The sequence below is a fragment of the Psittacula echo genome (genome assembly GCF_963264785.1).
Source record: "Psittacula echo genome assembly, chromosome: 16".
Classification (NCBI taxonomy): Eukaryota; Metazoa; Chordata; class Aves; order Psittaciformes; family Psittacidae; genus Psittacula; species Psittacula echo.
The window spans coordinates 9,048,419-9,075,644 of NC_137752.1; the positions used below are offsets into that span (position 1 = coordinate 9,048,419).

A 27,226-nucleotide genomic window follows, 5' to 3' on the forward strand; every position below is an offset into this window, starting at 1 on the left:
GAGATCTATCCACAGAGCGGAGGATGAGATCTTTCAGGGTATACATCCCACAGGAACCATGGTGGATTTTGGTCTCTTTGCTCAATACATCGTATCAAAGTTCTTCTAGGAGGCTTTGAACCCTTAAACTCCCCTTATGCCATGCCACTTTGCCCCAGTGCACTCCATACAAGAAACCTGGTATAATGTAAAGCATCCTGTGTTGATACACAGGATGTTGATACCTTTCTCTCCTTAAAGTAGAGACAGAGGGGTGAAGAAGGGTTCCTTGGACACCACAAGAGACCAAAGCTCTGGTCTTTCTGAGTCTCAATTGGGGTCTTGCTGCTGGGAAAAGTCTCCTGGCAGCAGTAGTAGGAGAAGCAGCTCAGGACAGCAACAAATGTGGTGCCCAGCACACCTTAAAATTCAAGAAATTCCAGGTTGTCTATGTCATGCTGAAAAGCACCACGGTTTGCAACAGCACATGCAAGGGAATACACCAGGATTTGCCCTGGAAGGCTCTCTTGAAATCCCTAGAATGGTGCAGTTCCCATCCCACAATCCCTGCCTCCGCCACAGCCATGGGCTGGAGCCAAGGACATGGGAGCAGCATCGCTTTGGGCCATGACATTCCTGCAGCTTCTGACACCATCGGCTGGGAGTACCGCCCGGCTGATCATCTCACTCAGTATGTGGAGGAGGGAAATGTGCTTACGGGACAGAGCCAAAGGAGGATTTCAGTAGCAGAGATGTGGGAGGTCACAGCAGGGACACAGCGGCTGGAGATGGGAACCATCCTGCACATTCCCACCCCTTCCCAACATACGTCATTCCCCAGCAAAGGGCAACTTGAGGAGCTGGTCCTCATCTCTTGACAAACCCAGTCCAACTGGGTAACATTTTCACCTAGCAACCAGCTATGTCCTACTTCTGCTTATTGGTGGCCAGGAGTTGAGTAAGAGTCATGACTGACCTGAAAAGCCCCTCCTGACACATATCCATACCGACAATGCCTAAGGCAAAACCCTCCCACAGCCCTTGTACACAAGGGAGGGAATAGTCTCTCTTCCAAGGTGATTCTGGTCATGCTAAGATGAGCCATTCATCCTTCTGACTTCCCTCCAGCCCTGCTGTTCTCAGCAACCACAGCCATCAGCATCAGCATTTGAATTTATTGAATATCCATGTGCTGACCCTGGTGTAGTAGAAATTTCCACACCGCTAGCACCAGCTACAGTCTTTCCATGACACATCTGAAAGACATGAGACTCCAGACACCCTAGCAAAACACCAAGCAGGAAGGATATGACAAGATCAAGAGGATCAACTCACTGATTCCCCCTCTCCTCCCAGCAGAAGGATGCTCTATGCTTTGTTTTTCTAAGCGGAATCTCCCAGGATTCAGCTGGAAACAGTGAAGATGAAACATCAACCATCCTGAACAAAGACAACAAAAATCACTTTGGAAACTCTTCAGAAATGTGTGAAATGGTCTTTCAATGCTTAATTACTTTTTCTCCATACTCACTGCAAGCTTAAAATCTAAAATCACAGCCATAGTCTGATGTAGACAAGGAATGAATAAAAATGCAATATGCTAAGCATCTTCCATGCTAAAGACAGACATGCCTGTAGTAACATCCTTGTGTACTTTATCCTCACTACATATATGATTCATCTTACTAGTCCTCAAACAAAATGCATTCATACACATCATACACAAGCATGCAGAAAGAACAAAGCAGAGAAAGAAAGATAACTGCAGAAAGAAGAGAAACCTCAGCAGCACAGAGATGGCATGCCCCAGCGACAACCTGCTTCTTTGGATGCCTAATTCCTCTCATGGCTTTTCTTCTCTGTAAAACCATCTCAAAGTCCCACATATTTAACTTCAGAGTAAATCATCTCCCCTCTTTAAAGCTTGTTAAAGTACAGAGGTGAGCTGAGTTGGTAACACCTGCAGATGTCTCTAATAAATAGAAATTAGTCAAGGATCACAAGCTGGAGCACATCTGATGTGAGCAGAAGAATGTACCCACCAGTCAGGGCCAAGAACACCAGGGAGCCCAGGAGACATCTGAAAAGCACCATGACTGACAGCTCCATTCAAAGGGAAGATGAGACCATTGTGGACACTGAAGGTCATTCCCTCTTCTGCAGCCAGGGGATGGAAATATTCCAGGCAGGAGCACCCTGTGTGGTGCAGTGCAACCAAGGGTAGCAGAAGCCCGGTGCTGATCTGCAAACCTGGCTTTATTCTGGCTGTTCTGATTTATTCTGCTGAGCTGTCTCGGGCAAGTCACCTCCTGGCAAATAAAAGGCACGCTGTGTACGAGATGCATTTACACTCTGCAGAGGAAAACCAGATTTTTTTTCCTTCCTTTCGTGTGATTTTAGGAACAAATTCTTAGTTTGGCTTCACAATCAGGCACATGGATCTGTTCCCATCTCATCTCAATGCCAAGCCCTCACTCCCCAGCTATGGGTAGCTCCAGCTACCCATCGTCTTCCAGCCAACGGTTTGCAGGTCACACACCACTGCAAGAAACCTCAGGCCAATAAAAGCTGTTTAAGAGCTCTTGAGCTGTTTTAACTCGGGATTCCACTGGAATTCCCTGGAAAATAAAACCCAGTAAACCGCAAGAGGGTTGCTAGTTTACAGATTGGAGATGTGTGGCTGCCTGCTTTTAAGCGAATAAACATTTGGTGGCACTCATAATGAAGAGAAAATGAACTTTGACATTCGTGGACAAAATATTAGTGTTAGGTTTTTTGGACTCTGCCCTAGAATAAACAACTGGGACCCCGGAGAGGGGGAGAAATAAATGACATCTCTGCACAGCTCTTCCACAGAAATATGAGTTTTCTTTCTGCTTATCTTAGCAGCACCTTCCTGCTCATTATGGTTTTTAAACTGATGCTGAGCACAGCCATGGCTGCCCTGAAGTCAGGTCTGGGCACTGTAAAACCACACAGCAGTCCTTGTCCTGAAGGTTTTACAGCCTCAATAAAAACAAACAAGGAATTAAAGAAGGAAAGAAATCAGTCACTAGCCTAAGGTCACAAAGGAGTTCTGCGGCTTGGCTCGGATTAGAGCGCAAGTCCTTTGGTGCTTTACCAGCTCTCTTGTCCTGTCTCCCTAAACCATAGAGGGTTTCATTATTTCTTGCTTTCTCTTTTCTGCTTTCTCTTCCCTTGACCTATTCCCAGTCCAATCTGCTAGCAAGGATTCCCATCCCCACTGCTGGCAGCCTCAGCCATCCTCACTAACTAAATTATACATTACTCAGAGCATGACTTTTAGCTTTCTAGCGCATCAAGAGCAGCACTGGACTATTGTAAAGGATGATTTCTAGCAGCGTTATTGAAGTGTGAGTGATAAGAGCTGGCTGGAGTTTTATTGGGGGTTGGTGTAGACAGAATAGGATATGAGAAAGTATTTTTCTTTCTTTGATATTATTTTGCAATAACATGAATCTGAAAAGTTTCTCATAGGGAGGTGGGGGAAAACCTGCTGCTCTTTCACTAAAAAACATATAAGTTTCCACCCTGTTTCTCTACGCAGGGAAAAAGGAGAAGTTTCTGCACAGCAGTGTGTGTGTGCATGTATAAACTGAAGAAAGTTTCAGTTTTGGGAAGAGCCCTGTTTTCTTAGGGAAAAAAATCCCATTTCAACAATCTGGATAAGTCTGTATGTCACCATCTCCTCAGACAGCTCCTGCCAAGCCCTTCTTAAACCTATCAAGGCCAGCGGATGGAGGGTGGGCTACTGCTATGTGCCGGAGTGCGAGCATGCAACCAGCCTTTCCTGGGAGAAAGGAGCCCCTTCCTGCTGGACATTGGCTGCTGCCGGAGCTTGTTTCTCCTAAATCAGTTGCTGAGCATCTCCTGAGGTTGCCGATAGGCAGCGGGTCCTTCAATCACAGATAGCAGCTACCAATAAAGATGACATCACTTTTTTCCCAAGTGCAATAAAGTCACAGCTTTCCCAAGACATGATAACAGGCTTCTTTGAAAGCACAGTTACAATGAGTTGGGAGATGATGAACCCCACAACACCCTAGTTTAGGCCTGACCCTGGATTGTTTGATGCAAAATGTACATTGACTGCAGCCTGCTGTGAATTCTGCTAAGATACAGGAATGAAGCAACTTTCCAGAGAACCAAACTCCTTCTTTGGGGTCCCTTGCGATACCCTCACACTCTCTATAAGTCTCTTCCTTTCTCTTCTTAAGGCTGTGCTGAAACTGCTGGGCTTCGGGACACCACACGCTCGCAATTGGCTCTTGCTCTCCCCCTACTTCTCACTTTCACTCCCATTGGTTTCATGTTCCCTTTGCCACGCAGAAAAGCTTTCAAGTTTATCCAGCCCAGCAGCAGGGTTTATCCTGGTTCCACCCACCGGGACTTTCCTAGCTTCCTTCTGCACAGAAGGGGGAAAAAAAGCCAGAGGGAGGCCAGCAGCAGGCACCTCGGGGAGCCCAGGGAGCCGCAGTGCTCTCTTTCCCTGAGCTAGGTTTCTATTGTAGGCGGTGCATTCCTTGGGAGGGAGGGTGTGTGTGTCGGTGCCTTCCCACACTCGGGGCAGCTCTTATTTAATGGGGGTCTCCATGCAGGGCAGACACCAGAGGAGACTTTGCCATTCCCAGTTCTCATCCAGGATCAGCAGCAGCTCGCGTGCTAGGCGCAGGCATGGATCGTGGGGCTGAGATCATTATGGAAGAAGTGGCTCCTGGGACCAACCCAGCTGCCAGGATGCACCTCCGGGAGGATCTGAAGAGGATACGGTGCGCAGTGCTGCTGTGCCTGCTCTCCGTGCTGGTCCTCGTGCTGCCCATTGCCTACCTGCTGGTTGGACACCTCAGAGCACCCAGCTCCTGTGCTGGACAGGTAAGAGACTGATGGCTGATTTCTATCTTGCTGCGCTGCGTCCTTCGTCTCCAGGGTTGGATTTGTTTGGTTCTTTTATGCTCTTCATGAGTTTCTCACGTTTAAGGGAATGCAAGAAACTCGCCGTTACATTCCTTCTTCCTTACTCAGAGCAAATCTGCCTGGGATAAATGTTATTTTGGTTTGGTCTTTGTAGGCAACGGTTTCTGCTCCTCTTAATTTCATTAAAGTCACAGCAAAAGGCACAACTTTAAAACTTTCAGTGGTGTGCTGTAGGAAACACTTAAGAAAAATGGCTAGTTGATGGAAATCAGTGCCTCTCCACTGATCTCAGCCAGATTTTGACACTATGGTTGATTTTCTTCCTTTCTTTCATGTTAAGAAATGAGAATTCCCCTCCCAGTGTCCTGTTTCAGGAAACATCTGCTGACTGTGTTGGTGATGTCAACGGGTCAGTGCCCATCATCCATCACTGGACAGAGAGATACAGCTCTTGCTTATTATTAATACAAACTCCTACAATGGCATGATTTGAGACAATTAAGGAGTCTAACCTTAAATTTCACATCCCAATTTTACTCCCCATCAAAACTTTCTCTAGATCTAGGGATCTCCTCCGCTCATCTCCTTTGACAAACAACTAAACTCACTTTGCTCCTAGCAGTATAAGCTTGCTGCTATAGTTGCTTCTAATGCTTTTCTATGCTGCCCCACTCCTTCTTGTGCCAGACGGCAAACAAGTGCCTATTTCCACAGTAGACTATGAATTCAGGAGGACTGCCCCATGCTGGAATGATGTGTATACACTTACAGGTCAGAAGAATTATGGTTTGAATTTAGCTTCAGGTTTGAAATTCCCCCAATAATTATCTCACTTGTTCTATGCTCACTTAGGAACCACAAAAAAGAAAGCAATGTGAGCAAGTGGCCTTGAAGGCAGCTTTCTAACCTCACACACCTTTAGCCTAAGGATGTTTGGAGAGCATTGAGCCGTACCCATGGCTGCACGCATGCGTTCTGGGCTGCACAGGGACGAAGTCTAACTGGGGCTGGCACGAGTCTACACAGCTTCCATCTCACACCCAAGTGATGCTGGCCTTAGGGTGCAGCATCTTCTGTGTTTTTATTAAACCTTTGTGCAGAGTTAAGAGGAGATGCATCAGGCCTGGGCAGTACCTAGGGCTGTTAAATCTGCCTATTTATTTCTTGTGTATGGAAAGCGCATGTTACTGCATTGACCCTCTTACTGCTATCACAAGGATGCTGGAGAGGGACTCTTCATCAGGGACTGTAGTGATAGGACAAGGGGTGACAGGTTCAAACTTACACAGAAGAAGTTCTTTACTGTGAAGGTGCTGAGGCACTGGCACAGGTTGCCCAAAGAAATGGCAATGCCCCATCCCTGGCATTGTTCAAGGCCAGGTTGGACACAGGGGCTTGGAGCAAGCTGCTCCAGTGGAAGGTGTCCCTGCCCGTGGCAGGGGTTGGGACTGAATGATCTTAAGGTCCTTTCCAAACCAAACCAATTTGTGACTCTGGTTCAGGCCAGCTAGAGCAGGTGCACACAGGGTGAAGAGGTGCTTTGGGCAATCTCAGCTGCATTGCCCTGTGAGGTTGTACAGAGCAGAATAGTTCAGTTCTTGAAATTATCTTAGAGTGAAATAATAGCGAAACGTTAGCCTGTCTGATTGGACTAATGTGTTCCTGGCTCTTGACCTTGTTGGCAGAGTTACCAAAGTATTTCTGTGAATGGGTTTGGCTCCTGAAGAGGAAAAGCACAATTTAAGCCATTAGGTTTGCTCTAGCCCGGGCTACACCAGTGTGTTTTTCCATGCGTATGCACAGACTGTTAGTGCATAGTACTCCTACAGTGATGCAATGAGGTGATCAGATGACTTACAGCCTCTTGTGAGTCCCAGTTAGGAAGAGAATAATCATTGGGGCTGGCTGGCTGCCTGTTGCCTTTGTGCCAAGGCCAGAGGTGGAGCTGCAGTTCAGCTGGATCCTGCTTTCCATTCACTGCTGGTGACTGTCACCAGTGCGGTCCAGCAGCAGAGCGCTCTGTTTGCCTATGTGACTTTCTGTTAATTCCCCATAGCGTTGTGTCACACTGAGCACTCAGTCCTGCACCTCAGCACGCCCGTAGAGCATTTCAGTCTATGAGAACATTTCCAGGCATAAAGGCTCCCGGAAAATGACTTTTTGCATTTCCTACTGCATCTTAAGTGTTACAAGTGGATTGCTGAAGGATGTGCTTTCCTCATGTTCCCCTTTGATAACCCAAACCAGAATGATAGAATCACATCATAGAATCATGGAATGGTTTGTGCTGGAAAGGACCTCAAAGCTCCTCCAGCTCCAACCCCTGCCACGGGCAGGGACCCCTTCCACTAGAGCAGCTTGCTCCAAGCCCCTGTGTCCAACCTGGCCTTGAACACTGCCAGGGATGGGGCAGCCACAGCTTCTCTGGGCACCCTGTGCCAGCGCCTCAGCACCCTCACAGGGAAGAGCTTCTGCCTAAGAGCTCATCTCAGTCTCCTCTCTAATATCTAATATTTAATCTAATATTAATATTTGACCTAATATCTAATTATTCCAATCCTAATCCAACCTAGAAGGACAAGGTTGAGCCCAGGTGAATGTGTCAGAGCTCTCTGTGGCACTGGTTTTGGGGTGTGGATGCCCTGGGCGTACCGGGAGCAAGTGGGCAGACCCAAGTTTGCACCAGATTCATGTTCTCCCACTGACCCTTGCATCGGCAAGCTCACAAGAGTCCTCTTCTTGCCCAGATCCACAGCTGAGCTCACACATGCCACATTATCAACTTCATGTGCATCAGGACAGTGGGAAGGGGGGAACTCAGCAGCAGGTGAAAAGCAGAAGCCCATCCTCCCTGAAGCAAGGAGGAGTGAGAAGGGAGCTGGGGAAGGTTTGTACAATAGGGTTCTGCTGCTTGCATTCACCTGCATTCATTTCTGCCTCTGTGTGGGTGCACGTGGTGTCACATTCTGCTTCCAAAGGGACACAAACCCACCTTTTCCTCAGGAAATGTCTCTTTCAGAAAAAATCAGGGCAAGTTAAGTCATCACAGCAACACGGGTGAGCCACCGGTTCTCTCTTTCTCATGGTATAATGTATCTTGCACGAATAATTGAAGCCTGATGATGGGTTTCCTCCCTGGACACCTTCCAGGCTCACTACGCTGCTTCCCATTTGGAAAAAAGAAATCACTTCATTTTGTCCTGGAGGGCAGAGCAAGGTGAGGAAATAGGGCTCTAGGGATCTTTAAGCAATGGCACACGGCTGGTGTTATCAGCAGGAAATCTGTAAAAGGCTCTAATGATGCCTTTCCAGAGGAAGGTCCAGGAATGGTGTATATCCTTCCCCCAAAGGGAAGCCAAGTTTCAGTTTGAGTGCACAGATCTACCATGGGAACAGCACAGCAGCCAGGAGAGCATCTTCTGGCTGCCTTAGCAACCTGTTCAGCTAGGCCAGCAAAGCAGAGCATCAAGTCCTGTGCTCTGGAGATGTTGTTGCTTGGGTTTATTTTCATGGCATCCCTGGCATGCCAGGATCACAAGCAGTGTAAAGGAAATTCCAGAACCCGTTCAAAGGGTTGACAGGAGCCTGTGTGCCACGTCAGTCTTGCAATGAAGAAGGGAGCTGTTGCAGTACAGGAGGGACATTAAAGTCATAGAATTATAGAATCCCAGCCTGGTTTGTGTTGGAAGGGACCTTAAAGCTCCTCCAGCTCCAACCCCTGCCACGGGCAGGGACACCTTCCACTGGAGCAGCTTGCTCCAAGCCCCTGTGTCCAACCTGGCCTTGAACACTGCCAGGGATGGGGCAGCCACAGCTTCTCTGGGCACCCTGTGCCAGCGCCTCAGCACCCTCACAGGGAAGAGCTTCTGCCTAAGAGCTCATCTTAGTCTCCCCTCGGGCAGGTTAAAGCCATTCCCCTTGGCCTGTACCTAAAGGCCCTTGAAGGGCATCAAAGCCAGTTTTTAGTGGCACAGGACAGGTCCCTACCAAAACTGCCCAGCCCAGGCCATGCAGCATCTCTGGACCTAGCAAAACTCTTGTGTGCATGTACCATGTATGACCTGCACAGACCCTGCCCGTAAAACAGTATTTTGTCCTAAAAACAAATAGGATGGAGGTGTCGGGGATATTTTGCTTATTAATCTCTCTGCCTGCAATGCCAAGCTGCTTTTCCCATGCAGTTCCTCACCAAATAGACCCAGCCCTTCCTGGAGGTGCAAGAGGCAAAGCATGTGAGTGAGGATGCTCAGCTTTTCTTTTTGGCTTTAGCAATATATATTCTTATCAAATAGCATAATTAGGAAAAATAAGAGCCCTAACTTTACCAAGCAACAGAATAACTCCACACCTCACAACACCCTGCTCTATCTTCTGCATTATACTGTTCTTTAGCATCTCTGAATGCTTTCTCCTCAGCTTTCAGTCAAAACGTTTTTCTTATTAAAAAAAAGAAACCAACAAACCCAACCAAAACCAAGAAAAACCCCAAAATAACCCAGAAATCTTCTTGCAATCCTTCCCACTTTCCTATCATCTCTGTTTGTACTGCAACATCCGAGTTTATTTAGAGTACTTGAGCGGAAGCTAGGCTTTACATATTTAAACAGTCCCACTGAAGCTACATGATTAAATGTAGGTTTGTGGTTGATTTGCAGCTCAGTGCGGTACTGAGCATCGTTAGAAAGTATGTCACTTCATAAATATGTAGGAAGCATCATAGAAAGAATGGTGTAAATGAACTCATCGACACAGACATCTGGCCAAAAGCAAGGGAGGAATGCTTGAGGGAAATCCTCCACGTGCATCTTGTGCTTCCCACCAAGGGAAAGACAAAGTCACCTGGCTATGACAATGTCACATCACCTGGCTATGATTGTGTCCCATCAGAAGTACAGTCACGTTTAGATGCCACAGGGAGCAGACAGGACCCTTAAGAAACTCATTAGTCATAATGAAAAGCCCAGATATCTTACTGGCGGTGCAACACCACACAGAGTTTTCACATCACCATCTCTTCTGCATAGTGTTTCCTGCAGAGCAGCAGAGTGCTGTGGCTGGGCTATCTATGTGCGTACAGGTGGTGAAGGGGTTTAAAAAAGAGAATATTCCCTGCAGTTTTCCTTCTCCGTTTTATTCCAACACACTGGAATAACTGTTTTAGAAATCGTGGCTTTCTGCAGGAGCACAGGGATGTTCCCTATAGTAAAACTAAAATATCTCTGGGCTTACTAGTGTAGCTGGCAGTCCCCAAACTCAGGCAGCCTGTGATTCTCCTCTCAAAACCAGTCTTCTTCTCCCAGCCACTACATATTATCTATTTCTTACTTCTCCTGTAGTATTTGAAGTTGTGCAAGATACAGGCACCAGGAGACAGCTTCATCATCCATGTGTTAATATTATTTCAACCTGTTTATGAAGTAATATGCATCAAATCATTACCTGCAAGCTGAGCAGTGGCAGTTTACTCTATTTGATGTCTTTATTGCAGCTGTTCATAAAACACACTATATCAGACCAATGTGCTCCTGACAAACATTGAGTAATGGGGTTCCTGACAGCCAACCCTGAGCTGGCTGCATATCCCAGACTGTGTTCTCTCTGCAGCCACCCTGTTGGCATAGACCTGCAATGAACTGTGTCCTGGGGAGGGCATAAGGGATGCTCCTCACACCAGAGGGAGGCTGGATCCAGATTCAGCATCTCACAGCATCCTGCAGTTAGGAGCCATTAAAGAACTGGCACTTGGCAAGAAGCCACTGGCTGTGCCCAAGCATTACTCAGAAGGACCAGCCGTGTTAGACATGCAGCAGACAAACAGCAGCTTCCCTTTGAACTGCTTGACCTAAACATCAGAACCACTTGGTGCAGCCTAGGGCCACGTCCTGCTGCTATGCAAATGCATGTTGGCACAGGGGTGGGTTGTGAGCATGCTGGGGCTCAGCTCTGGACCAAAACGTAAGAGGCAAGGAACTGGGAATCACCCTGCCTTCCCTTGGTAGAGCATCAGTGAGCTGCAGAGCTCACCCTCTGCCACCTGCACTCTTCGACAGGCTCAGCTCCTTTCCATCCTCCAAGGAGGCTGCCCAACATTGCAGACAGTCTTGAGACAGGGAGGAATTGCTCTGCAAGGACTGAGGAACAGGAGAGTCTCTGAGCAGCAGAGATGCTCCAGTAATGCTGGATGGAGTCACCACCCCAGTGGAGGGCTAGCGATCACTAATTCACACCAGCCACTCTGCCAGTCTTCTCCCAGTTGTGCCAAAGGCTTGTCCAGCCTCTAAACAAGACTGGAGATGAACACAACCACCACTACAGGAGCCCAGGTCCTGTCCCTGGCACCCTTTCAGAGACACAGGCAGTTTCAAACAGCAGAAAGCTCTTGCAATGAAGCAAAGCCTTGTCAGGGCTTGTCCTTTTACACAAAAACTCTAGCTGAACTCGGTAATGTCACTGTAGCACATTCCATTTTCTGGGATAACACAAACAAGACCCTCTGTGTCGGTGCTGTACACCCTGGAGCCTGGAACTAACTGGTTGGAATCTCTTCTGCAGGTCACAGAAGAGAGGGGCTTTCACTTTCTGAAGCAACGGGCAGTAGATACCGGTAAGTTTGCCTGTTCTTCCCCCCCACCCCATCCCCAACACCTTTGTGTGCTGAGGTTTAGCAATCACCGCTGCAGCACCCAAACCCCTCCCAAGCCAGACAAGCCAGGGCAGACAGAGACAAACCTCAGTGACAAGATGCAGGGAGATAACTGGGGCCATGGTGAAAGTGCGAGCCACTCCTAATCCCAGGACGGGGCAAGCTCTTTCTAATGCAGGCACAGACATCCCCAACAGCTCTCTGGGATCAGCATAACATGGATTCGGGAGCCCGTGCACACAGCCCTCTGATCCATGGACACCACAGCTCCCCTCAGTTCACCTTCCAGAAATGTAAGACACAGCCAGGACAAGCTCACCCTTATGCCAAGGGATTTTATTACCTCAATGGTGTCAATAAACAATCTCAGCAAGTAACTCCTGACTCATATGCAGAAATGGAAAGGGGCTGCACAGGCTTCCTCAGCAGCACTGATCACCACTCGCATCTCATTGACTTGACTAGCATCTAACATGCTTACTCATGACTTTTCCCTTTTTTCCCCTCAGTTACAGATACACTTTCCAGCGCTGAAAAGCCAAGAGCTCACCTGACAGGTAATGCTTGTTCAAAAATGAAGCATTTCCCATGAGTATTCCAGCAGATGTAACCTCTGTTTATACGGATCTGATAGGATCAAGTGTTGTAAGGAAAATAATCATCACCTTTGCCATACTGACCACAACAGATTGACTGCAGGCTGTGTTTGTAGGAAAGGCCCTGCAAAGGAGGTAGGAGTGTTGCCGCCTTTTCAAGATGGAATAAGGCATCTCTGCCCATGGCAAAGGGTTTGGAACTAGTTGATCTTCAGGTCCTTTCCAACACAAACCATTCTAGGATTCAATGATTCTATGTTTCTTCCACTGAAAGAGCAGCTCTTGCAACTGTACTTAGGTAGGTGCCTGGTATCTTAGTGATCTGCTGAATCCCTTAGAAAAGGCAAGGAAAGGAGTCCACATGGACCAATGAAGTGGAAAGAACTACCAGTTTTGGGAGAAAAATCAGGTAAAATAAGACCAGGTTTAGACCTTATTTTCCTGCGAGGTCTGGCTCAGGCCACACACACCATGTTGCCATCAAACTGCTCCTGTTTTCCGTGAGATCAACTCTAACATGCCAGAGCAAGCAAAGGAAGGGTGAACACCTCCAAGCCCTTATCCTGTATTAGGAAGGTGCTGCCATGAAGCTTTATTGCAGGGTAGGCTGCAGTATGTTTCTAAGGGGCTACTAGCATCTGCAGGACCCAAGGCCACCATCTCACTACCTCAGCCTTGAAAGTGTAGCTGTCACCACACCAAGGACACTGTCCTGAGCCCTTCCCCATCCTCACCAGCTCCCTCCACCTGGAAAACACAGGTATTTCCAGGAAAGAGGAAAAATTCATGGCTGGTCCCCATGTGGATGGAGCAGAATGCTGAAAGGCTCTCCAGCTGCCGTGACCTAGAGCAACCTACAGCTCTCAAAACCTCACTGCAGAGGCAACCCCAATGCCCTGTGTATTGTACCAGGGGAGCATGTTAGTAACTTGAAACATGCAAGAAGTGGCATGATGCTTCACACATATTCACCTACAGGGTTAAATCAACCTGTATTCCAGAGGTGATTTCTTTCCCAACGTAGTTTACTTTCCCTAATCCACAAGTTCCTTCCTTGGTCCCATCCCCTTTTGCATGAAGGTTGCTAGAGCTCCAAAACTGACCTGTCCTTATTCAGAATCATATCTTTGCTTGAGTGCACATTTGCAAGAGCAAAAGGACCGTATCTGCTAGTGTAAGTCTCTCCATTTCCAAACTCTCCCCATGCTAGAGAGAGGGGGCAGTCACATTTGGCCACAGCAAGCATGAAAAGAAAAAGCTAAGGGGATTCTGCGCAAAGAGGCTGCAGTGCTATGTACGCATCAGAGAACCTAATTCCCATGAACTTATCTTTGATCCTTTTTTTAGCCCAAGCTTATTTCTGGTGCTGAACCCTGTGGCAATGAGTTCCCGAGCTTAGCAGTGCATCGTAGTCAGGAAATAATTCCTGTTATTTCAGACTTGCTGCATGATGATTTCTTGGGTGCCTCCTTCTCTTCTCAGAAACCATGGCTCATGCAAAGAAAGGGAAAAAGGAGTAATTATTCTTCAAATCTATTGGGCATTCCTGCACTGCAGGTATATTTTGCAAAGTAAAGGTGGTAGACTACAGACTCTCACTTGTAGGAAACCTCTTCCAGCTCTCTATTTCAACACATATATTCTGACACATATAGCCTTTTAGACACATATAATCTGAAGGTGAGAAAAGGAATGAGAAGAACAAGGACTAAACGCAGCACTTTCACAGCAATGCCCCATTGAATTAACGATAGACTTAGTGTTTTCACTTCTGTTCCTTTATTATGAATTTTCCACCTGCTTTTGGTCTTTCTAACACACACAGAGCATTTTGAACTTATCCAAACTGGCATCAAGATCTCTTCTTCCTGGCTGGCTATAGCTAGTGAAGAATATCTAGCTAGGACTTTTCTCATCCACATTCTCTCCTGCACAGTAACATGTATTTAGTGCTCACTGTCCCATGCCATCATCCCCTCTCTGACTTGTTTGGTTGCACTTTGGGTCACGATACAGACCAATGCCTATTCCTTCTTGTCACCAGCCTGTGGCATGGTGCAGAAACCCCATTGAGGTACCTGGCTCACACTTACTAAGCTGCCAATGGACTCCATGCGCTCCACTAAATCTGGTTATTTTCTGGTTCCACTTGATGGTTGGAAGTAATGACTTTTCTAAGGGCAGTTATTAAACTCCCAGGGCACAATCTTGACTAACAAAGACCCTGCAGCCACAGGACTTTGCAGTACACGCTGTTCGAGGGCTTTACTACAACAGAAGACTTGGACTCTAATCTCTCACTGAGACTCAGAGTCTGGCCTCAGAGTCCAGTGTTCGGTATCAGGTTTTCACACCAATGAGAGCTTAGATACCCCACAAGTTCAACAATATGTCCCAAAATGTACCCTAAAGCTGTTAAGCAAAAGGGATTCTTCAGCAAGGGACTAAGTCAAAAGGGATTTGGGGAATGGAGAAATAATTTCACATGTAAGAGATGCCAAAAGTTTATAGCAGACAGGAAAGTTGAAGGAACTGTAACAATGAACCCCTTATTAAAAGCGGATTTCATCGACTTCAAGAATTAGCATGATAGGAAGTATAGCTCTATCTATTTACAAAAGAAGTAAATGAAAACTACGAAGCGCAAAAGCTGCTAGAAAAGGAGATGTACTGTATGCAAAGGCCTGTATGACTAGGAATTTTTCCCCTTGATCAGGATTGAAAGCATGGGAAAAATTAATTAACTTGAAAATAGAGAGCATCAATAGAGTGAGATTTATCCGAAAAGGGAGGTTGTAGCTGTAAAACTTACAGTTGCCTAATTGTAGAAGTTATGAAATCATGTACTTCACTTAAGCTGCCTGTTAGTTATAGAAGACATTGAAGAACACCCAATGCGTCATTCTACATGGAAAAGTATATTTCACATGCAGCTTCTCTTCAATTTCCCCCCAAAATTTCTGAGATGGAAAAGAGCCCAGGACATTTTCTGGGAATTTTCTGATCTTTTCTGATCCTTCCCATCTCAGACAATATTTCATCTGATATCAACAGATCTCTGAGACGAGTTACTCCAACCTCTTGTAAACCTTAGAGTGACCCAAATGCTACTTAAGCTTTTGCCAGGACTCAGACCTGTCTTTAGGCACCCTGAGAAGTAGATGAGGATGGAGGCAGACCATGAGCACTTCCACTTTCTTTTATTCCTCTCTCTTTGTATAAGGAAAAGATCCATTAGCTCTAACCCTTATAGTTCTTATAATACTGCTATAACTTAGCTTGGCTTGCTCCCACAATCCCTCCTACACAGAAATACTCCCCTCATGTACTTTGCCTGTTGTGGAAAGACCAGAAAGATTTGATACTTCAGCAGCACTGACAGGCAGGCTGAAAAACACCCATTATTTTGTTGTGCTACTCAGAGAATATGCAAGAAATCACACTCCTAACACCTTCTTGTCTCTTTAGGGATTATTGATTTCTAGAAAAGAGAGAGAAAGAGGTGCCACTGGGAGATGAGCACGTTGCTTTTTCTGAATCCCATTTCACCCAGGATAAACCTAACAGTTATTGTCAAGAGAGTATCAGAGTAATCAGTATCTGCATTCCATTTGCATCCCTGCCCATGCAAATGTTCCCCTTTCCCAAATACTAAATCAAAATAAACTGTAAACATTAATTCAAGCTCATGAAAAATGTCTCATTTCCTGGAAATCAGCTGCCTCAGTCTTTCTCAACATTTAAGATTAACTTTTCAGTTTCATTTAAATACCTGGCGGAACCTGAATGGTTTTTATCCTCTTCCTGTCCACTGCTTCAGCTGCTGTTTTACCACAATAATTTCATGTGGCAGACAGTAAAGAGAAAACTCTTTTGCTTCCCTGCATTAAAAAATGAGTAAGAATAAGTCTAGGATTTATTCTCCTGGCTGCTGTGTGAGAGAAACTGAAAGAGCGGAGGAGAGGCAAAGGAAACAGGGCAGCAGTTCCCTGATTCATCCCTTAAGACCCTTGCAGCCAGGGGAGCATCCTCAGCCTGGATGAGACTGATGCTGAGGTCTGGCTTAGAGCTCTGCTGGTGATCAGTTAACCACAAGACTGGAAAAAAGTCTGGAGAAAGCTGAGGCTGACACCAGCTTAGGGTTTTGTTCCAGCAAAGCATCAAATAAAAGAAAAGGAAAAGAACGAAAGAGAGAAAATGGTTCTAAATGTAACGTGCTGCTTTGGATTTGGGCCTCTTGAAGCACAGCGGGGTCTTAAGAGTGTTCAATAAAATCAAACAACACCAGAAAACCAAAGGCAATTCTAAGCAAAATATTTCATTGAGAGCATTCATGAAGCTTGACACAAGGGATAAACAAAACCTAACATCCTTCAGAAGCAAAATGGCAGGAATAGAAGTGTCTCAGTGTTTGGTGATAGATCGTGCTGATCATGGGGAAATATTTGCATGCACACTAGTGTCTAAGAAACATAACTGCAATCCATAGCTACTGAAGAAAACGATGCTTTAATACTTTTTATTCCTGTCCTGAACCATTAGCTACAGGCATGGTAACCATGTACAACTGCCCCAGCACTGGTTTCACTCAAAGACAAGGTTTTTACTCTGTAAATAGGTAAGATAGTACCTTGGATGTGCAGGGTATTGCTCCACAGTGCCATGAGGCTCAGCCTTTGGGAAGGACAGCCTCATCATTCAGGATCTGCCCACAAACAGGATATTTAGTCACAGCATACTCCTTCAGGCAGCCTGTACTGGCCAAGGTCTTCCAAAAGCATCCTTGACTTTAACGCCTGATTGCTCAATCTGGACGCCTTATGAACACCCTCCAAAACCATCACTGGATAGCTGGCCTGCAGCCAATTCATCTCAGCTTTTAAGCTGTAAAATAAGAACATTTCTGTCCTAGCATTTTTATTACCTCATTTAAACAGTTCACCCTTTGAAGTAGAGATCTCATGTTGCATCCTGCAGCATATCCCTGGCTAAAGCAGACTAACCCACTCCTTCTCTATCTTTCTTCTTCCCACAGTGAAGAAACAAGACCTCACCACCACCACCACGGGAAGCCATCTGCCCATCCTGCAGTGGGAAGACAAGCTAGGCTTGGCCTTTACCAAGAACAACCTGAGTTACTCCAGCAACTCACTGGTGATACCTGTGTCTGGGGACTACTATGTCTATGCTCAGGTCACTTTCCGAGGGCCAATTCAAAGTCAGAGTACACCAAACTCTGTCACTGAGGTCATCACCAAAGTCACTGACAGTTACCCTGTGCCCACCAAGCTGCTGACTGGTACCAAGACCCTCAGTGAAAATGGAAATAACTGGTTCCAACCCATTTATCTGGGTGCTGTGGTCTCCTTAAAAGTAGGAGACAGGCTAATGGTCAACGTTAGTGACATCAAGCTGGTGGATTACACCAAGGAACATATAACTTTCTTTGGTGCTTTCTTATTGTAGTCCCTGTCAGCAGCTGGTAGGCTCTTCCCAGCAGGGTCCTGGTGTGACCTTACTGGATCTTGGCTTTGTGGGTGTATGTTGGGGTGCGAACTCTGTGCTGTTATCCTTCTGTACTGTCACTTCTCTGCAGCTCTCTGCAGCCTTACATTAAGGGGTAGGGAAAGCTGAAGCTGTAGGCTGAATTGAAACAAGCAAAAACAACTTAAAAAAAAAAAAAAAAAAAAAAAAAAGCAACAAAAAAAGCCAAAACAACCCCCAAAAAAACCCAACAACCAACCAAACAGGAAAAAATGAAAGTAGGATTGGAGGAAAAATACATTTTTGAAAGTGAAAACTGAGAGTTCTTCAAAAGTTTGTAAGATAGGAAGGAGCAGTTTGTGTTTGTGGGTGGGATTATTGATCCGGAATATTGCAGCTAGGCTACATCACTAATTCCACCTCCCATGTATATATTAAAACCACAGAAAAGTGGTTTTGAACTTTATCCAGCACTTCCAGTATAGTTTTGCATGACCCTTCTTCAGATTCTCAGTTCTAAGAGATAACTCCTTTCCATCATTTCCTTCTAGAACCATAGAAACAGATTGATATTTCTAAAAGGATTTGCGCAGTACTTTGCACTAACAAAGCTCAGATCAACTGCTCCATTAATCCCTTCAGTTTCCCTCTAAATTGGATTTAAATTAGATCTTGTGCTTTGCAGAAGCTACTTTTGATTTCTTTTCCCCCCAAGAACACTTTCTGTTTCAGCATGAAACCTATCCCTGCTAGGTCTTAACATTAGGAAAACAGAACAGACAAGGCACAGTGAGGCACGTACCAAAAATTCCCACACTTTTAACTCAACCACTGAAATTCTGAGAGAAAACCTCTGCGACATTTTGCTTTCCATGATGTTTTAATTCAAGGCAAGTGCAGCTAAAGAAATCACTGTCTTGGTGCTCCCCCCTGCAACCATTGCCAATGCTGCAGCAGTCCCCTAACCACAAGAGACTCCCCAGCCTTTCCCTGGGCGAAGGCTGGCAACCAACAGTCCTTACACAAGGTTAGATCTGAAGACAGCATCATGGCATTCCATGGCCAGGTGTGGAGCTCAAGAACATTCACCTCCCCACCTCACACTTATTTATTTTCATAGACCTTACTGTCTCTCAGGGAAATTCCCCAGCTTGTTTTCTCCTTCCACAATAAATAGATCACTGACAGTGACTCAGGTCATGTTCTCATAGACTTGGACTTTACAGTCTAATCTGCTAACGAGGTCTCACACGTGAGCACCTACAACCCAGTCATTCCTGCAATGACCAGATGCACTCTCTGCATCTTTTTCTCTTTCCTTCCTCACCTCATTGGATTTCCTCCATTTCCCACTTTTTGGCCAGAAGCAGCAACATGGTTTGATTGCCTCATTTCCACTCAAAGCCATGGTAGTGCCTACTGTTGGTGTTAGGGAGTCGCTGAGGTTGGGGAATACATAGCATTGATTCAGGCTGAAGAGCTTAAATGAGCAAAGAAGTTTTGTGATTGAGAGATCCCAGCTACAGAAAAGACCATGTGCAGCCTAAACAGCAGAGAGACCGAGCTGCTTTGTCCACAGTGAGCCTCTTCCTAGCAGGAGATAATGTATTGCTATAGAAAGACCTGCTTGAGCAGACAAGGCAAAGTCAGTAGCACAGCTGAAGCATAGGAAAATGACAATGAAGGAGGAAGGGAAAATACGTTTTTGACAGAAACTAAGAGCTCTTTAAAACTTTGTAAGCTAAGGAGGAACTTTGAGTGACCATAAAACCACATGGTAAATCTCATAAATGGAGAATTTAAAAGTGACCTGTCTGGAACAGGTGATTCTCAGCTGCTAGATAGGAAAGCTTCTGTGAAGTGTTATGTAGGATGGATTTGGTTTATCCTTGGGCAAAATTGGGGTGCAAATTCTAGCTGGTTTGAGACACCTATAAGAATTCAGAAATCTCTTTGTTTCTACAAATAAGATGATACAGCATCCTTCTGAAGCCATAATGCTTGCACAGCAGGTTACCACAAAAACTGTATCTAAAGTCATCATCCCTTAATGCCTCATGCTCTGAATGATGGTAAATATGAGATCTGGAGGAGAGGAGCGGTGAATGCAGTATTTTGCAGAGAATAAAAGAGCTTTTTATGGGGTATATGCACATGTATAGACATATATAAGGAATATACACGTGTATATATTCCATAGAAGTTCTAGGAAGCCCATTGGCAATAACAAGCTTTTTCTACCACAAGGCACATCATTTGTGTCCACTGTACACTAACAGTGCATTTCACAAGCGAAATGTTGCCTGCTGCAACTCCATTACAGGTGGGACTTTCTTGATCCGTTATCCATGGCACCAGGATATTTACTGTAGTCCTGTTAGAGCCGGCTTTTGCACCCACATCAGCTTTTAGTGCATTTAGCACACTAGCACATTTTAAATTGCATATAGTAATATATTTGGCATTACTTGTTTTAAAGTGGTGCAAGCATATTAATCCTCACATCTACCCTAGTGGAAATCCTCTCTTTCTCCCATATTTTCCCCCTTCTGAGTGCTAATAATGTTCCTGTAATAGTGAACAACAAATAGAACAAATATGCAGGGATTGATTCTGACCTTGTGGTACATCAAATCCTCCTCCACAGAAGCCAATGGCTTAAAGTCAGAGTAAAGCCAACTAAATGAGTCAGAGAACGAGCTTAAAGGGAAATGTCTCAGGCAGAATCCATGAAGTGGATGCTCAGATTTTTCCCAAAGCTAAATAAGGACTGAAGTGTTCTGAGAAGTTTGCATTTAGTGAATTAGAAAATCATCTTTAATGCAAATCATTTCTAGAGAAGTGAAAATGCAGACGCATCAGCATTTTCGGTTGAATGAGAGGACAATGCAATCTGGCCATGTAAACAAGTGACCTTTCTGTTTGTGATCAGACTGAAAACATGTTTTGGTTTGGGTGGATGTGAAACTGAAACAGTTGTAAGAAAAAAAAATCCAAGCTGGAGAAAAAGGGTAAAAGAGGCAGCTCATGCTAAATAAGTTAAAAACACGCGATTTCAGGGTTTGACCCTTTATATATTTTTAGGAAACAGAACAAAACCATTGCAAGAAATTATTCTTATTATTTTTCATCTATGTGAAGCCTGCTCAAAATACTTCAGTTCTCAGGAACTTTCTCCTTCCTTAATCTCCTTGATCCCCAAAAACCTAACACTAAATATAACACAGATTCATCTTTTGTTTCACTTACCTACCATTCCCTTTCCACTTAAAAACTATCGATATATAAGCATTAACTTTCTCTCTGTAGACATAAAGAAGTCAATGTAAATCAAGCAATAAGATCACAGCTCCAATCTTACCGACATATACTTGTGCTGTACTTAGTCCTGAGCTTGTGGCTAGAGGGGTATCATTGTCAAAGCAAGCTGAGTTTTCCTGTTTGGTGTATGGGAAGGATAAAAATCTACATTGCTCAAATGAAAAGGGGATAAAATGTTTTACCTATGCCACCATCAACTACACCATTGTAGGAGCAACCCTCCAAATCCGGGAGCACCTACATGGACCATCTCCAGCACATGTATGTTGGCAGGATTAGGGTGTAGAGGTGTAAAGTTGAAGGTCATGTTCCTTAGCAAAACATAACCCAAATGATGGAAAGGATACTGCTGAGATGAGTTTGGACGTAACAGTTCAGTAGCTATTAGGATAAACACACCAGTAGAAAGGGAAGTTGGGGGAATCTAATTTTTCACCTCTGTATGGTATAACTGACCACACTGTGCTGTATTTTATTTATCTCCTAAATGGCCCATCATTTCAGATGAGAAATGAGGAGAAAGTTCATTCTTTAGAAGAATCAGGAAATGTCAAGAATCTTTGCCCAGATGTGGGTATTAGATACCAGTATAGCATTTTGCTATTGTAAAGAATTTTACATGAGTGATTGTATTAACGCCTTGTGCTTCAGCACTGATGTGTTTTTACCAGTAGAACTGACTTAGCCTCATGTTTCCAAGCTTTATGATAATAAAAATGCAAGTTAATTAGCGTGACAACTTTTGATCCTGGTTTCAGAAACTCTAACCAAATGGCACAATTAAGAGGAGTGAGCCAGTAGAGCCAGATAATGCTGATATGAAACCTATTTCTTGTGTGCTAATGTGTGAATGATCCTTGTTTTATGCATTGCTAGAGGTCCCTTGCCAGAGTGAACTCTGAGTCGGTCTTTCCCCCAGGGCTTGTAGAGACAGAAGGCAAAGCCATAAAGGTTGAGCAGATTTCCTTTGCCAGTCCCTTTCTAGGGTGGGGAAAAGCTGATTCCTTCTTTTTGCTATTTCTTAGTCTGTTTTCAAAGAGCAAGTCCTAATGAAAAGCAATGATCATCAGAAACTGCATCATAGCTGCACCCACTGAGCACCCATGGGAGACAGGAACCACAGTATCACCACCCTGCCAAAAAGCCAGGTTTGCCCCATCTATAACCATGCATAAGAGCTCCTTGGCAGCTTAGCAATTGAATGCTTTCAGTTGTTCAGCTCCAGGCACAACAAAGCTAGGAAATCCTGGCCAGATGAGGGTCAAATGAAGGCAGCCAAGCTATGGACAACCTTAGCCCTGTTCTAGCTCAAACTTTGCTGTCCTTACACTGTCAGACAAGTAGCAGCAACCACTGGCTATGTATTTCTTACCCTGGCTGTTTTATCTTCAATTCCTCTGCTGCCAAGAATGCAAATTCTTTCATTACAGTAGCAAAATTGAGAAGTTTTCACCCAGATTATTTTGTATTTTCAAAATTTCTTCTGTTTTCCTGGCTGGAACTCAGAGTGTCGCATTTGAATTGCTTCAGAAGAGGTTTCTGCTTAAAGGCTTAAGGCAGGTTTTTACTTGAGAACTCTGACGGAGGATGTGTTTACCCTGGTTTCCATCCACCTGCAAATGCAGCCTTTGTAGATGAGCCAAGATTTCATTACAGAATAGGAATCAAACTGCTGGAACACCAAAAATATTGAGGGAGTTGAGTTTTCTATCTAATTGCAACCTCACACTTAAAAGAACAACAAAAGTAAATTATAATTTTCCACTTATTTTCTGTTTTAACTTGAGCTAAGCAGAATTCATTTGATTTATTGCCATTTTATTCTCTGCTTTGCACATCCAGGGTAATAGCTTAGCATCATCTTTGTAGTCTAAATAAAGTGGCACATACAGCCTCCCCCATCGAGCATTGTGCTTCATTTTGCCTACCTTTAACCGTATAAAAGGTGTGTATTCTCAACAATTTTCTAGGCTCCCTCTCTAGCCAGATAGTGGGAAGAGATGCACATTCCTGAAAGGCCACATAAGCTGGGAAAGGTGGGGATAATAGAGGTACTTTTCTCCCAGGGCTGCACAGGGATGTGCGTAGTCTTTTCTTAGCTAAATGCAAGTAAGATAATAGCAGCACTCAGTGAATGTGATCACTGCACTGCACTCATTCGGCTGGATAAAGCCGACCAGCTACTGGCAAGGCTGAATCTCTGTAGGGTTTAGCATTAACAAATATATATGTGGACATGAATCCTGAGGGAAGGGATCATATGATTTCATATGATTAAGTTGTTGCTGCATGTGAAATTCATCCTGCAGAGTAGAACACTGCCCATAAGTGTTCCTGGCTCTCATCTTCTGGCCAAGATGCCCAACCAGAGCTGGATGCGCTACTTGCCAGCTTTGTTCTTGTATGAAGACCCCTTTTCCCAGCTGGGGACAATTTCAATGTCACCATTAATTTGTCCAGCTTTTAGGAAGAGCTCTGGTAGGGCATGGAGGCTTTGTCCCTGAAGCATCTTGCGGGATGGAGCATAAGATGAGATGAAATGCAAGTGATCTGCTCTCACAGGAAGTCCTATGCTATAAAAATCTCAGCTCTCGGCCAGGCAGCTGAATAAGTGACGTGCTTTCTAACACACTCAGCATCCATCAGACAAGTTCTCAAAGGAAATGAGAACTCCAATCTTGGGTTTGTTTCTGAGGCCTGGTGCCAAAGCTAGGTTCAGAATTGCACAAACAAGAGCCATGTTTCTCAACAGTGACAGTTCCAAACTCATTTAGCCTTAGAAGAATTATTGCTAAATCCTTCAGAACAGCATGGAAGGCATTGCCCAAGAAGTTACAACCTAGTTTATCCAGCACCATAAGTCCGGACTGTTTGGGGTTTTTGCTGAATGATGAATTGAACTAGCTTTCCAGATGCACTCATGCTTGCACAAAGAAACGTTCTTTCGTTGATGGTACAGTTTGATATTAAAACATCAAAAAGGCACTGAAAGTGATTGCTGCATATTTATTGATACTGTACATATGGTTGTTTTAATTTTATGTGAGAGAAAATGTAAAAACCATGGTATAAAGTTTAGCTGTATCATACTTAATAGCTATTTATTTTAGAGAATGATTTTGATGCTTTCTGACAATGGAGTTTACAAATAGTTCTTTAAGGAAGAACTTTGTCTTAAAGCAAAAAAAATTAAAAGTATTTTATTTGTTTTATATTTATTCCCGAGTCTGTCTTTATTCTAATGAACACCCACCAAGTGCTCATATTAACAGTTGGAAGGGCAGGCAGTTACTCATGCCAGAGCGGTTGAAGCGTGCTGTGTAATGCATGTTACAGAGGTTCTCAGATGTGCAGGGTTTGGGTATTTTTTACGTAAGCTATTAATTTCATACAGAATACACACACAGAGGATTATTTATCCTAATCCAAATAAGCCAAATTCATTACTGAGAGGGTGGTGAGGCACTGGAATGGGTTGCCCAGGGAGGTTGTGAATGCTCCATCCCTGGCGGTGTTCAAGGCCAGGTTGGACAGAGCCTTGGGTGGCATGGTTTAGTGTGAGGTGTCCCTGCCCATGGCAGGGGGGTTGGAACTGGATGATCTTAAGGTCCTTTCCAACCCTAACTATTCTATGATTCTATGAACACAAGTTCCAGGCATTTTCATAAACCTTCATTTTAAGGGCTTTAAAAAGAGAATTTTGGGCAATGGCATATGACTGAGCACTAGGGGAATGGGTTTAAAATTAAACATGGGAAGTTTGGGTTAGATATAAGGAAGTCCTTTAATGTGAGAGTGCTGAGGCATCAGAACAGGCTGCCCAAAGAAGTCATGAATACTCCATCCCTGGCAGTGTTCAAGGATAGACTGAACAGAGCCTTGAGCCATATGGTCTAATGTGAGGTGTCCCTGCCCATTGTAGGGGGTTGGAACTGGATGATCTTACGGTTCTTTCCAACCCAAACCATTCTGTGATTCTATGATTCTCAGTTCCACACTGATTTAAACCTTTTTCTCTAAGAAAGAGATGAAACTCACCTTCATTTTTAAAGGTGTCAAACACCCTGAAACAACATCCATCTCTCTCCAAAGAAACTCTCTCAGTGCAACCCAAAAATGTTGAACCTTGCTTTGGAATAAAAACCTTCCATTTAACTCCTTTCTGCTCAACAATAAGATTATTCAGTAAAACCTCACTGTGTTTTGACACTTTTTTAGCATTTCACATTGGAGCAGAGCAATAGAATCAGAGTATATTCAGAATAGATTCAGAAAATACTTAAGTCTTCAGTTCCTAATTCTCACAACTGGATTCAGTTCACCAACCCCACAACTTGGTATTTCTGTAAAAATACCAAAGGAAAAAGTAAACCTGCATGCAGAGAACAAAGTGGGAGGAATCTATGAAGACATCAGCAAGCAATAAGCTGCCAGAGGATGGTTATGTGAAAAATAATCGCACAAAATAAAGGTTTGCTCACTACACTTCCTTTCTCTCATCAGTACCTGAAAGCAAATGATGAAAAATGACATCCTTTCTAAGTGCTGCCCATGCCGTGACCCTAGAGCAAGGTGACTTCGCTTCTTGAAGAAAAGGAAGTGGGACTTCTGTATGTAAATCAGGGGATTCTTTAAGACAAAACCAAGAAGATCTGAAAGAACCTTTTCCTATAGCAGTGGGACTGTTCCCCTTTCCTACTGAGTTATCTAGTGGGAAGGTAAGAAAGATATTACAGCATGTGGAAAACTCCAATATCTGCATACAGATCTCTAGATCCATTGAAACCAGACACTGCCTTATTTGTGTGTTATCAGCATTGTTCTCAGACTGAAGCTGAAAACACAACACTGCACCAGCTACTACAAAGGAGAAAGATAACTGTTACAGCTGAACCCAGGATATTTACCCATCAACTGCAGCTAATTCTCACATAGGCAAATCCATTATTCCTTACCCCTGCTTCTAAATTACAATCACAAATTCAAGAAGATATTTATGGCCATTCTTCCCAGAAAAGTCTTACACCACCACAGGGTTAATCTCCTAAGGGATAAGGCAAACTATCCTGCTACCAGCACCTGCTGTACACTCTCTGCAAAAACTCAGAGGACTGAGCTACACTCCATTCTCCTTTACTTTCTATAACCCCAAGTCAGATCACTGCAGAGCAACAGTGATGAGGGGACACCAGGCAGGTTCCTAGGCTGCCCCAAGCCCAGTGGGTCTGGGCTATGTAATTTCTCCACCCTCACTTTAAGCCTGTCCATTGCCAGGATGCAAAGCTTCAAACACTGAACCTGTCTCATGATAAAGGAGTTTATGCTCTTCTTCCTATGAAGAACTCTGGCCCCTCAGCATAGTCTCTGCTCTCTACACCCTCTATTATCCCTTCAGAAGTAGCTGCATTCCCTAACTCCAGAAGTTCCCAAGGTCCCTCTGCTGACACACTGAACACCTTTCCCTTTGCAGCAGAGGATACAAATGAGACTATTTCACTTTCATTGCACATTAAGGCCAGTCTAATGTCAAATTTGGTGCGAACAAATCAAGGCTCATTCATTCAGGTTTATGTTCACACAGCTTAAAAATCAGCAGAAGATAAACAACTTTAGCTCATGCTTCACAAAGCAGGTATCCGATAGCCTTTAGTGGCCCTAGAAACGACCACCCCAGGATCTGGGAATATTTCATGTTCAGTTTTCCCCAAACTGTCAAGTAAGCAACCATCTACAACTCAGAAGCAAAACTCCACCATATTTTAATGCATTACAAGTACAGTGCTGGCAGCAAGCAGCGCATTCAGATCAGGTTTCATCTCCAGAAACACCACATTGGCAAAACAAGAGGTGAAGAGACAAAAGATTCATTCTCACAATAAATCAAAGACTGAAGATACTTAAAGATATAGGCAGCACTCCAAAATATCAGCCCAATGGTCTATTGCGGCCAATACTTGAACAAGAGTGGCAGAAGATGCTGTTTAGAGAGAACAGAGTTCTGACAACTATTTGATTCATTTATCTCCTATCCTATTGCAACCACGTTTACATCTGCCATAGCAGGGTTTTCAGAGGGTACATCCATACCTGTTCCCTTTAGTAGCAAACTCATCTGTATCAGGTCCACAAAATGACTAATGACATTCTGAACAAGCCTAATGTGTTCCTTCAGTTTCCTGAGGAAGATTCCTGACATTCTTTCCCTGCTGTGTAAGAGAATTTTTACCTGATTCAACCTGAGGATGAGAACAGCCTATGAGCCTGAGGC

At 44.5% G+C, this 27,226-nt stretch overlaps 1 protein-coding gene across 1 annotated transcript; it reads left to right on the top strand.

The window, feature by feature from the left end:
• Positions 1 to 4,674: 4,674 nt before the first annotated feature.
• On the top strand, positions 4,675 to 18,442 carry TNFSF15 (TNF superfamily member 15; the record flags this gene model as incomplete). Its single annotated transcript, XM_080630546.1, has 4 exons — positions 4,675 to 4,872; positions 11,467 to 11,518; positions 12,067 to 12,114; positions 17,189 to 18,442. 4 exons carry the CDS (start codon positions 4,675 to 4,677, stop codon positions 17,617 to 17,619), a joined length of 729 nt encoding a protein of 242 aa, XP_080486672.1. The 3' UTR covers positions 17,620 to 18,442.
• Positions 18,443 to 27,226: the final 8,784 nt, after the last annotated feature.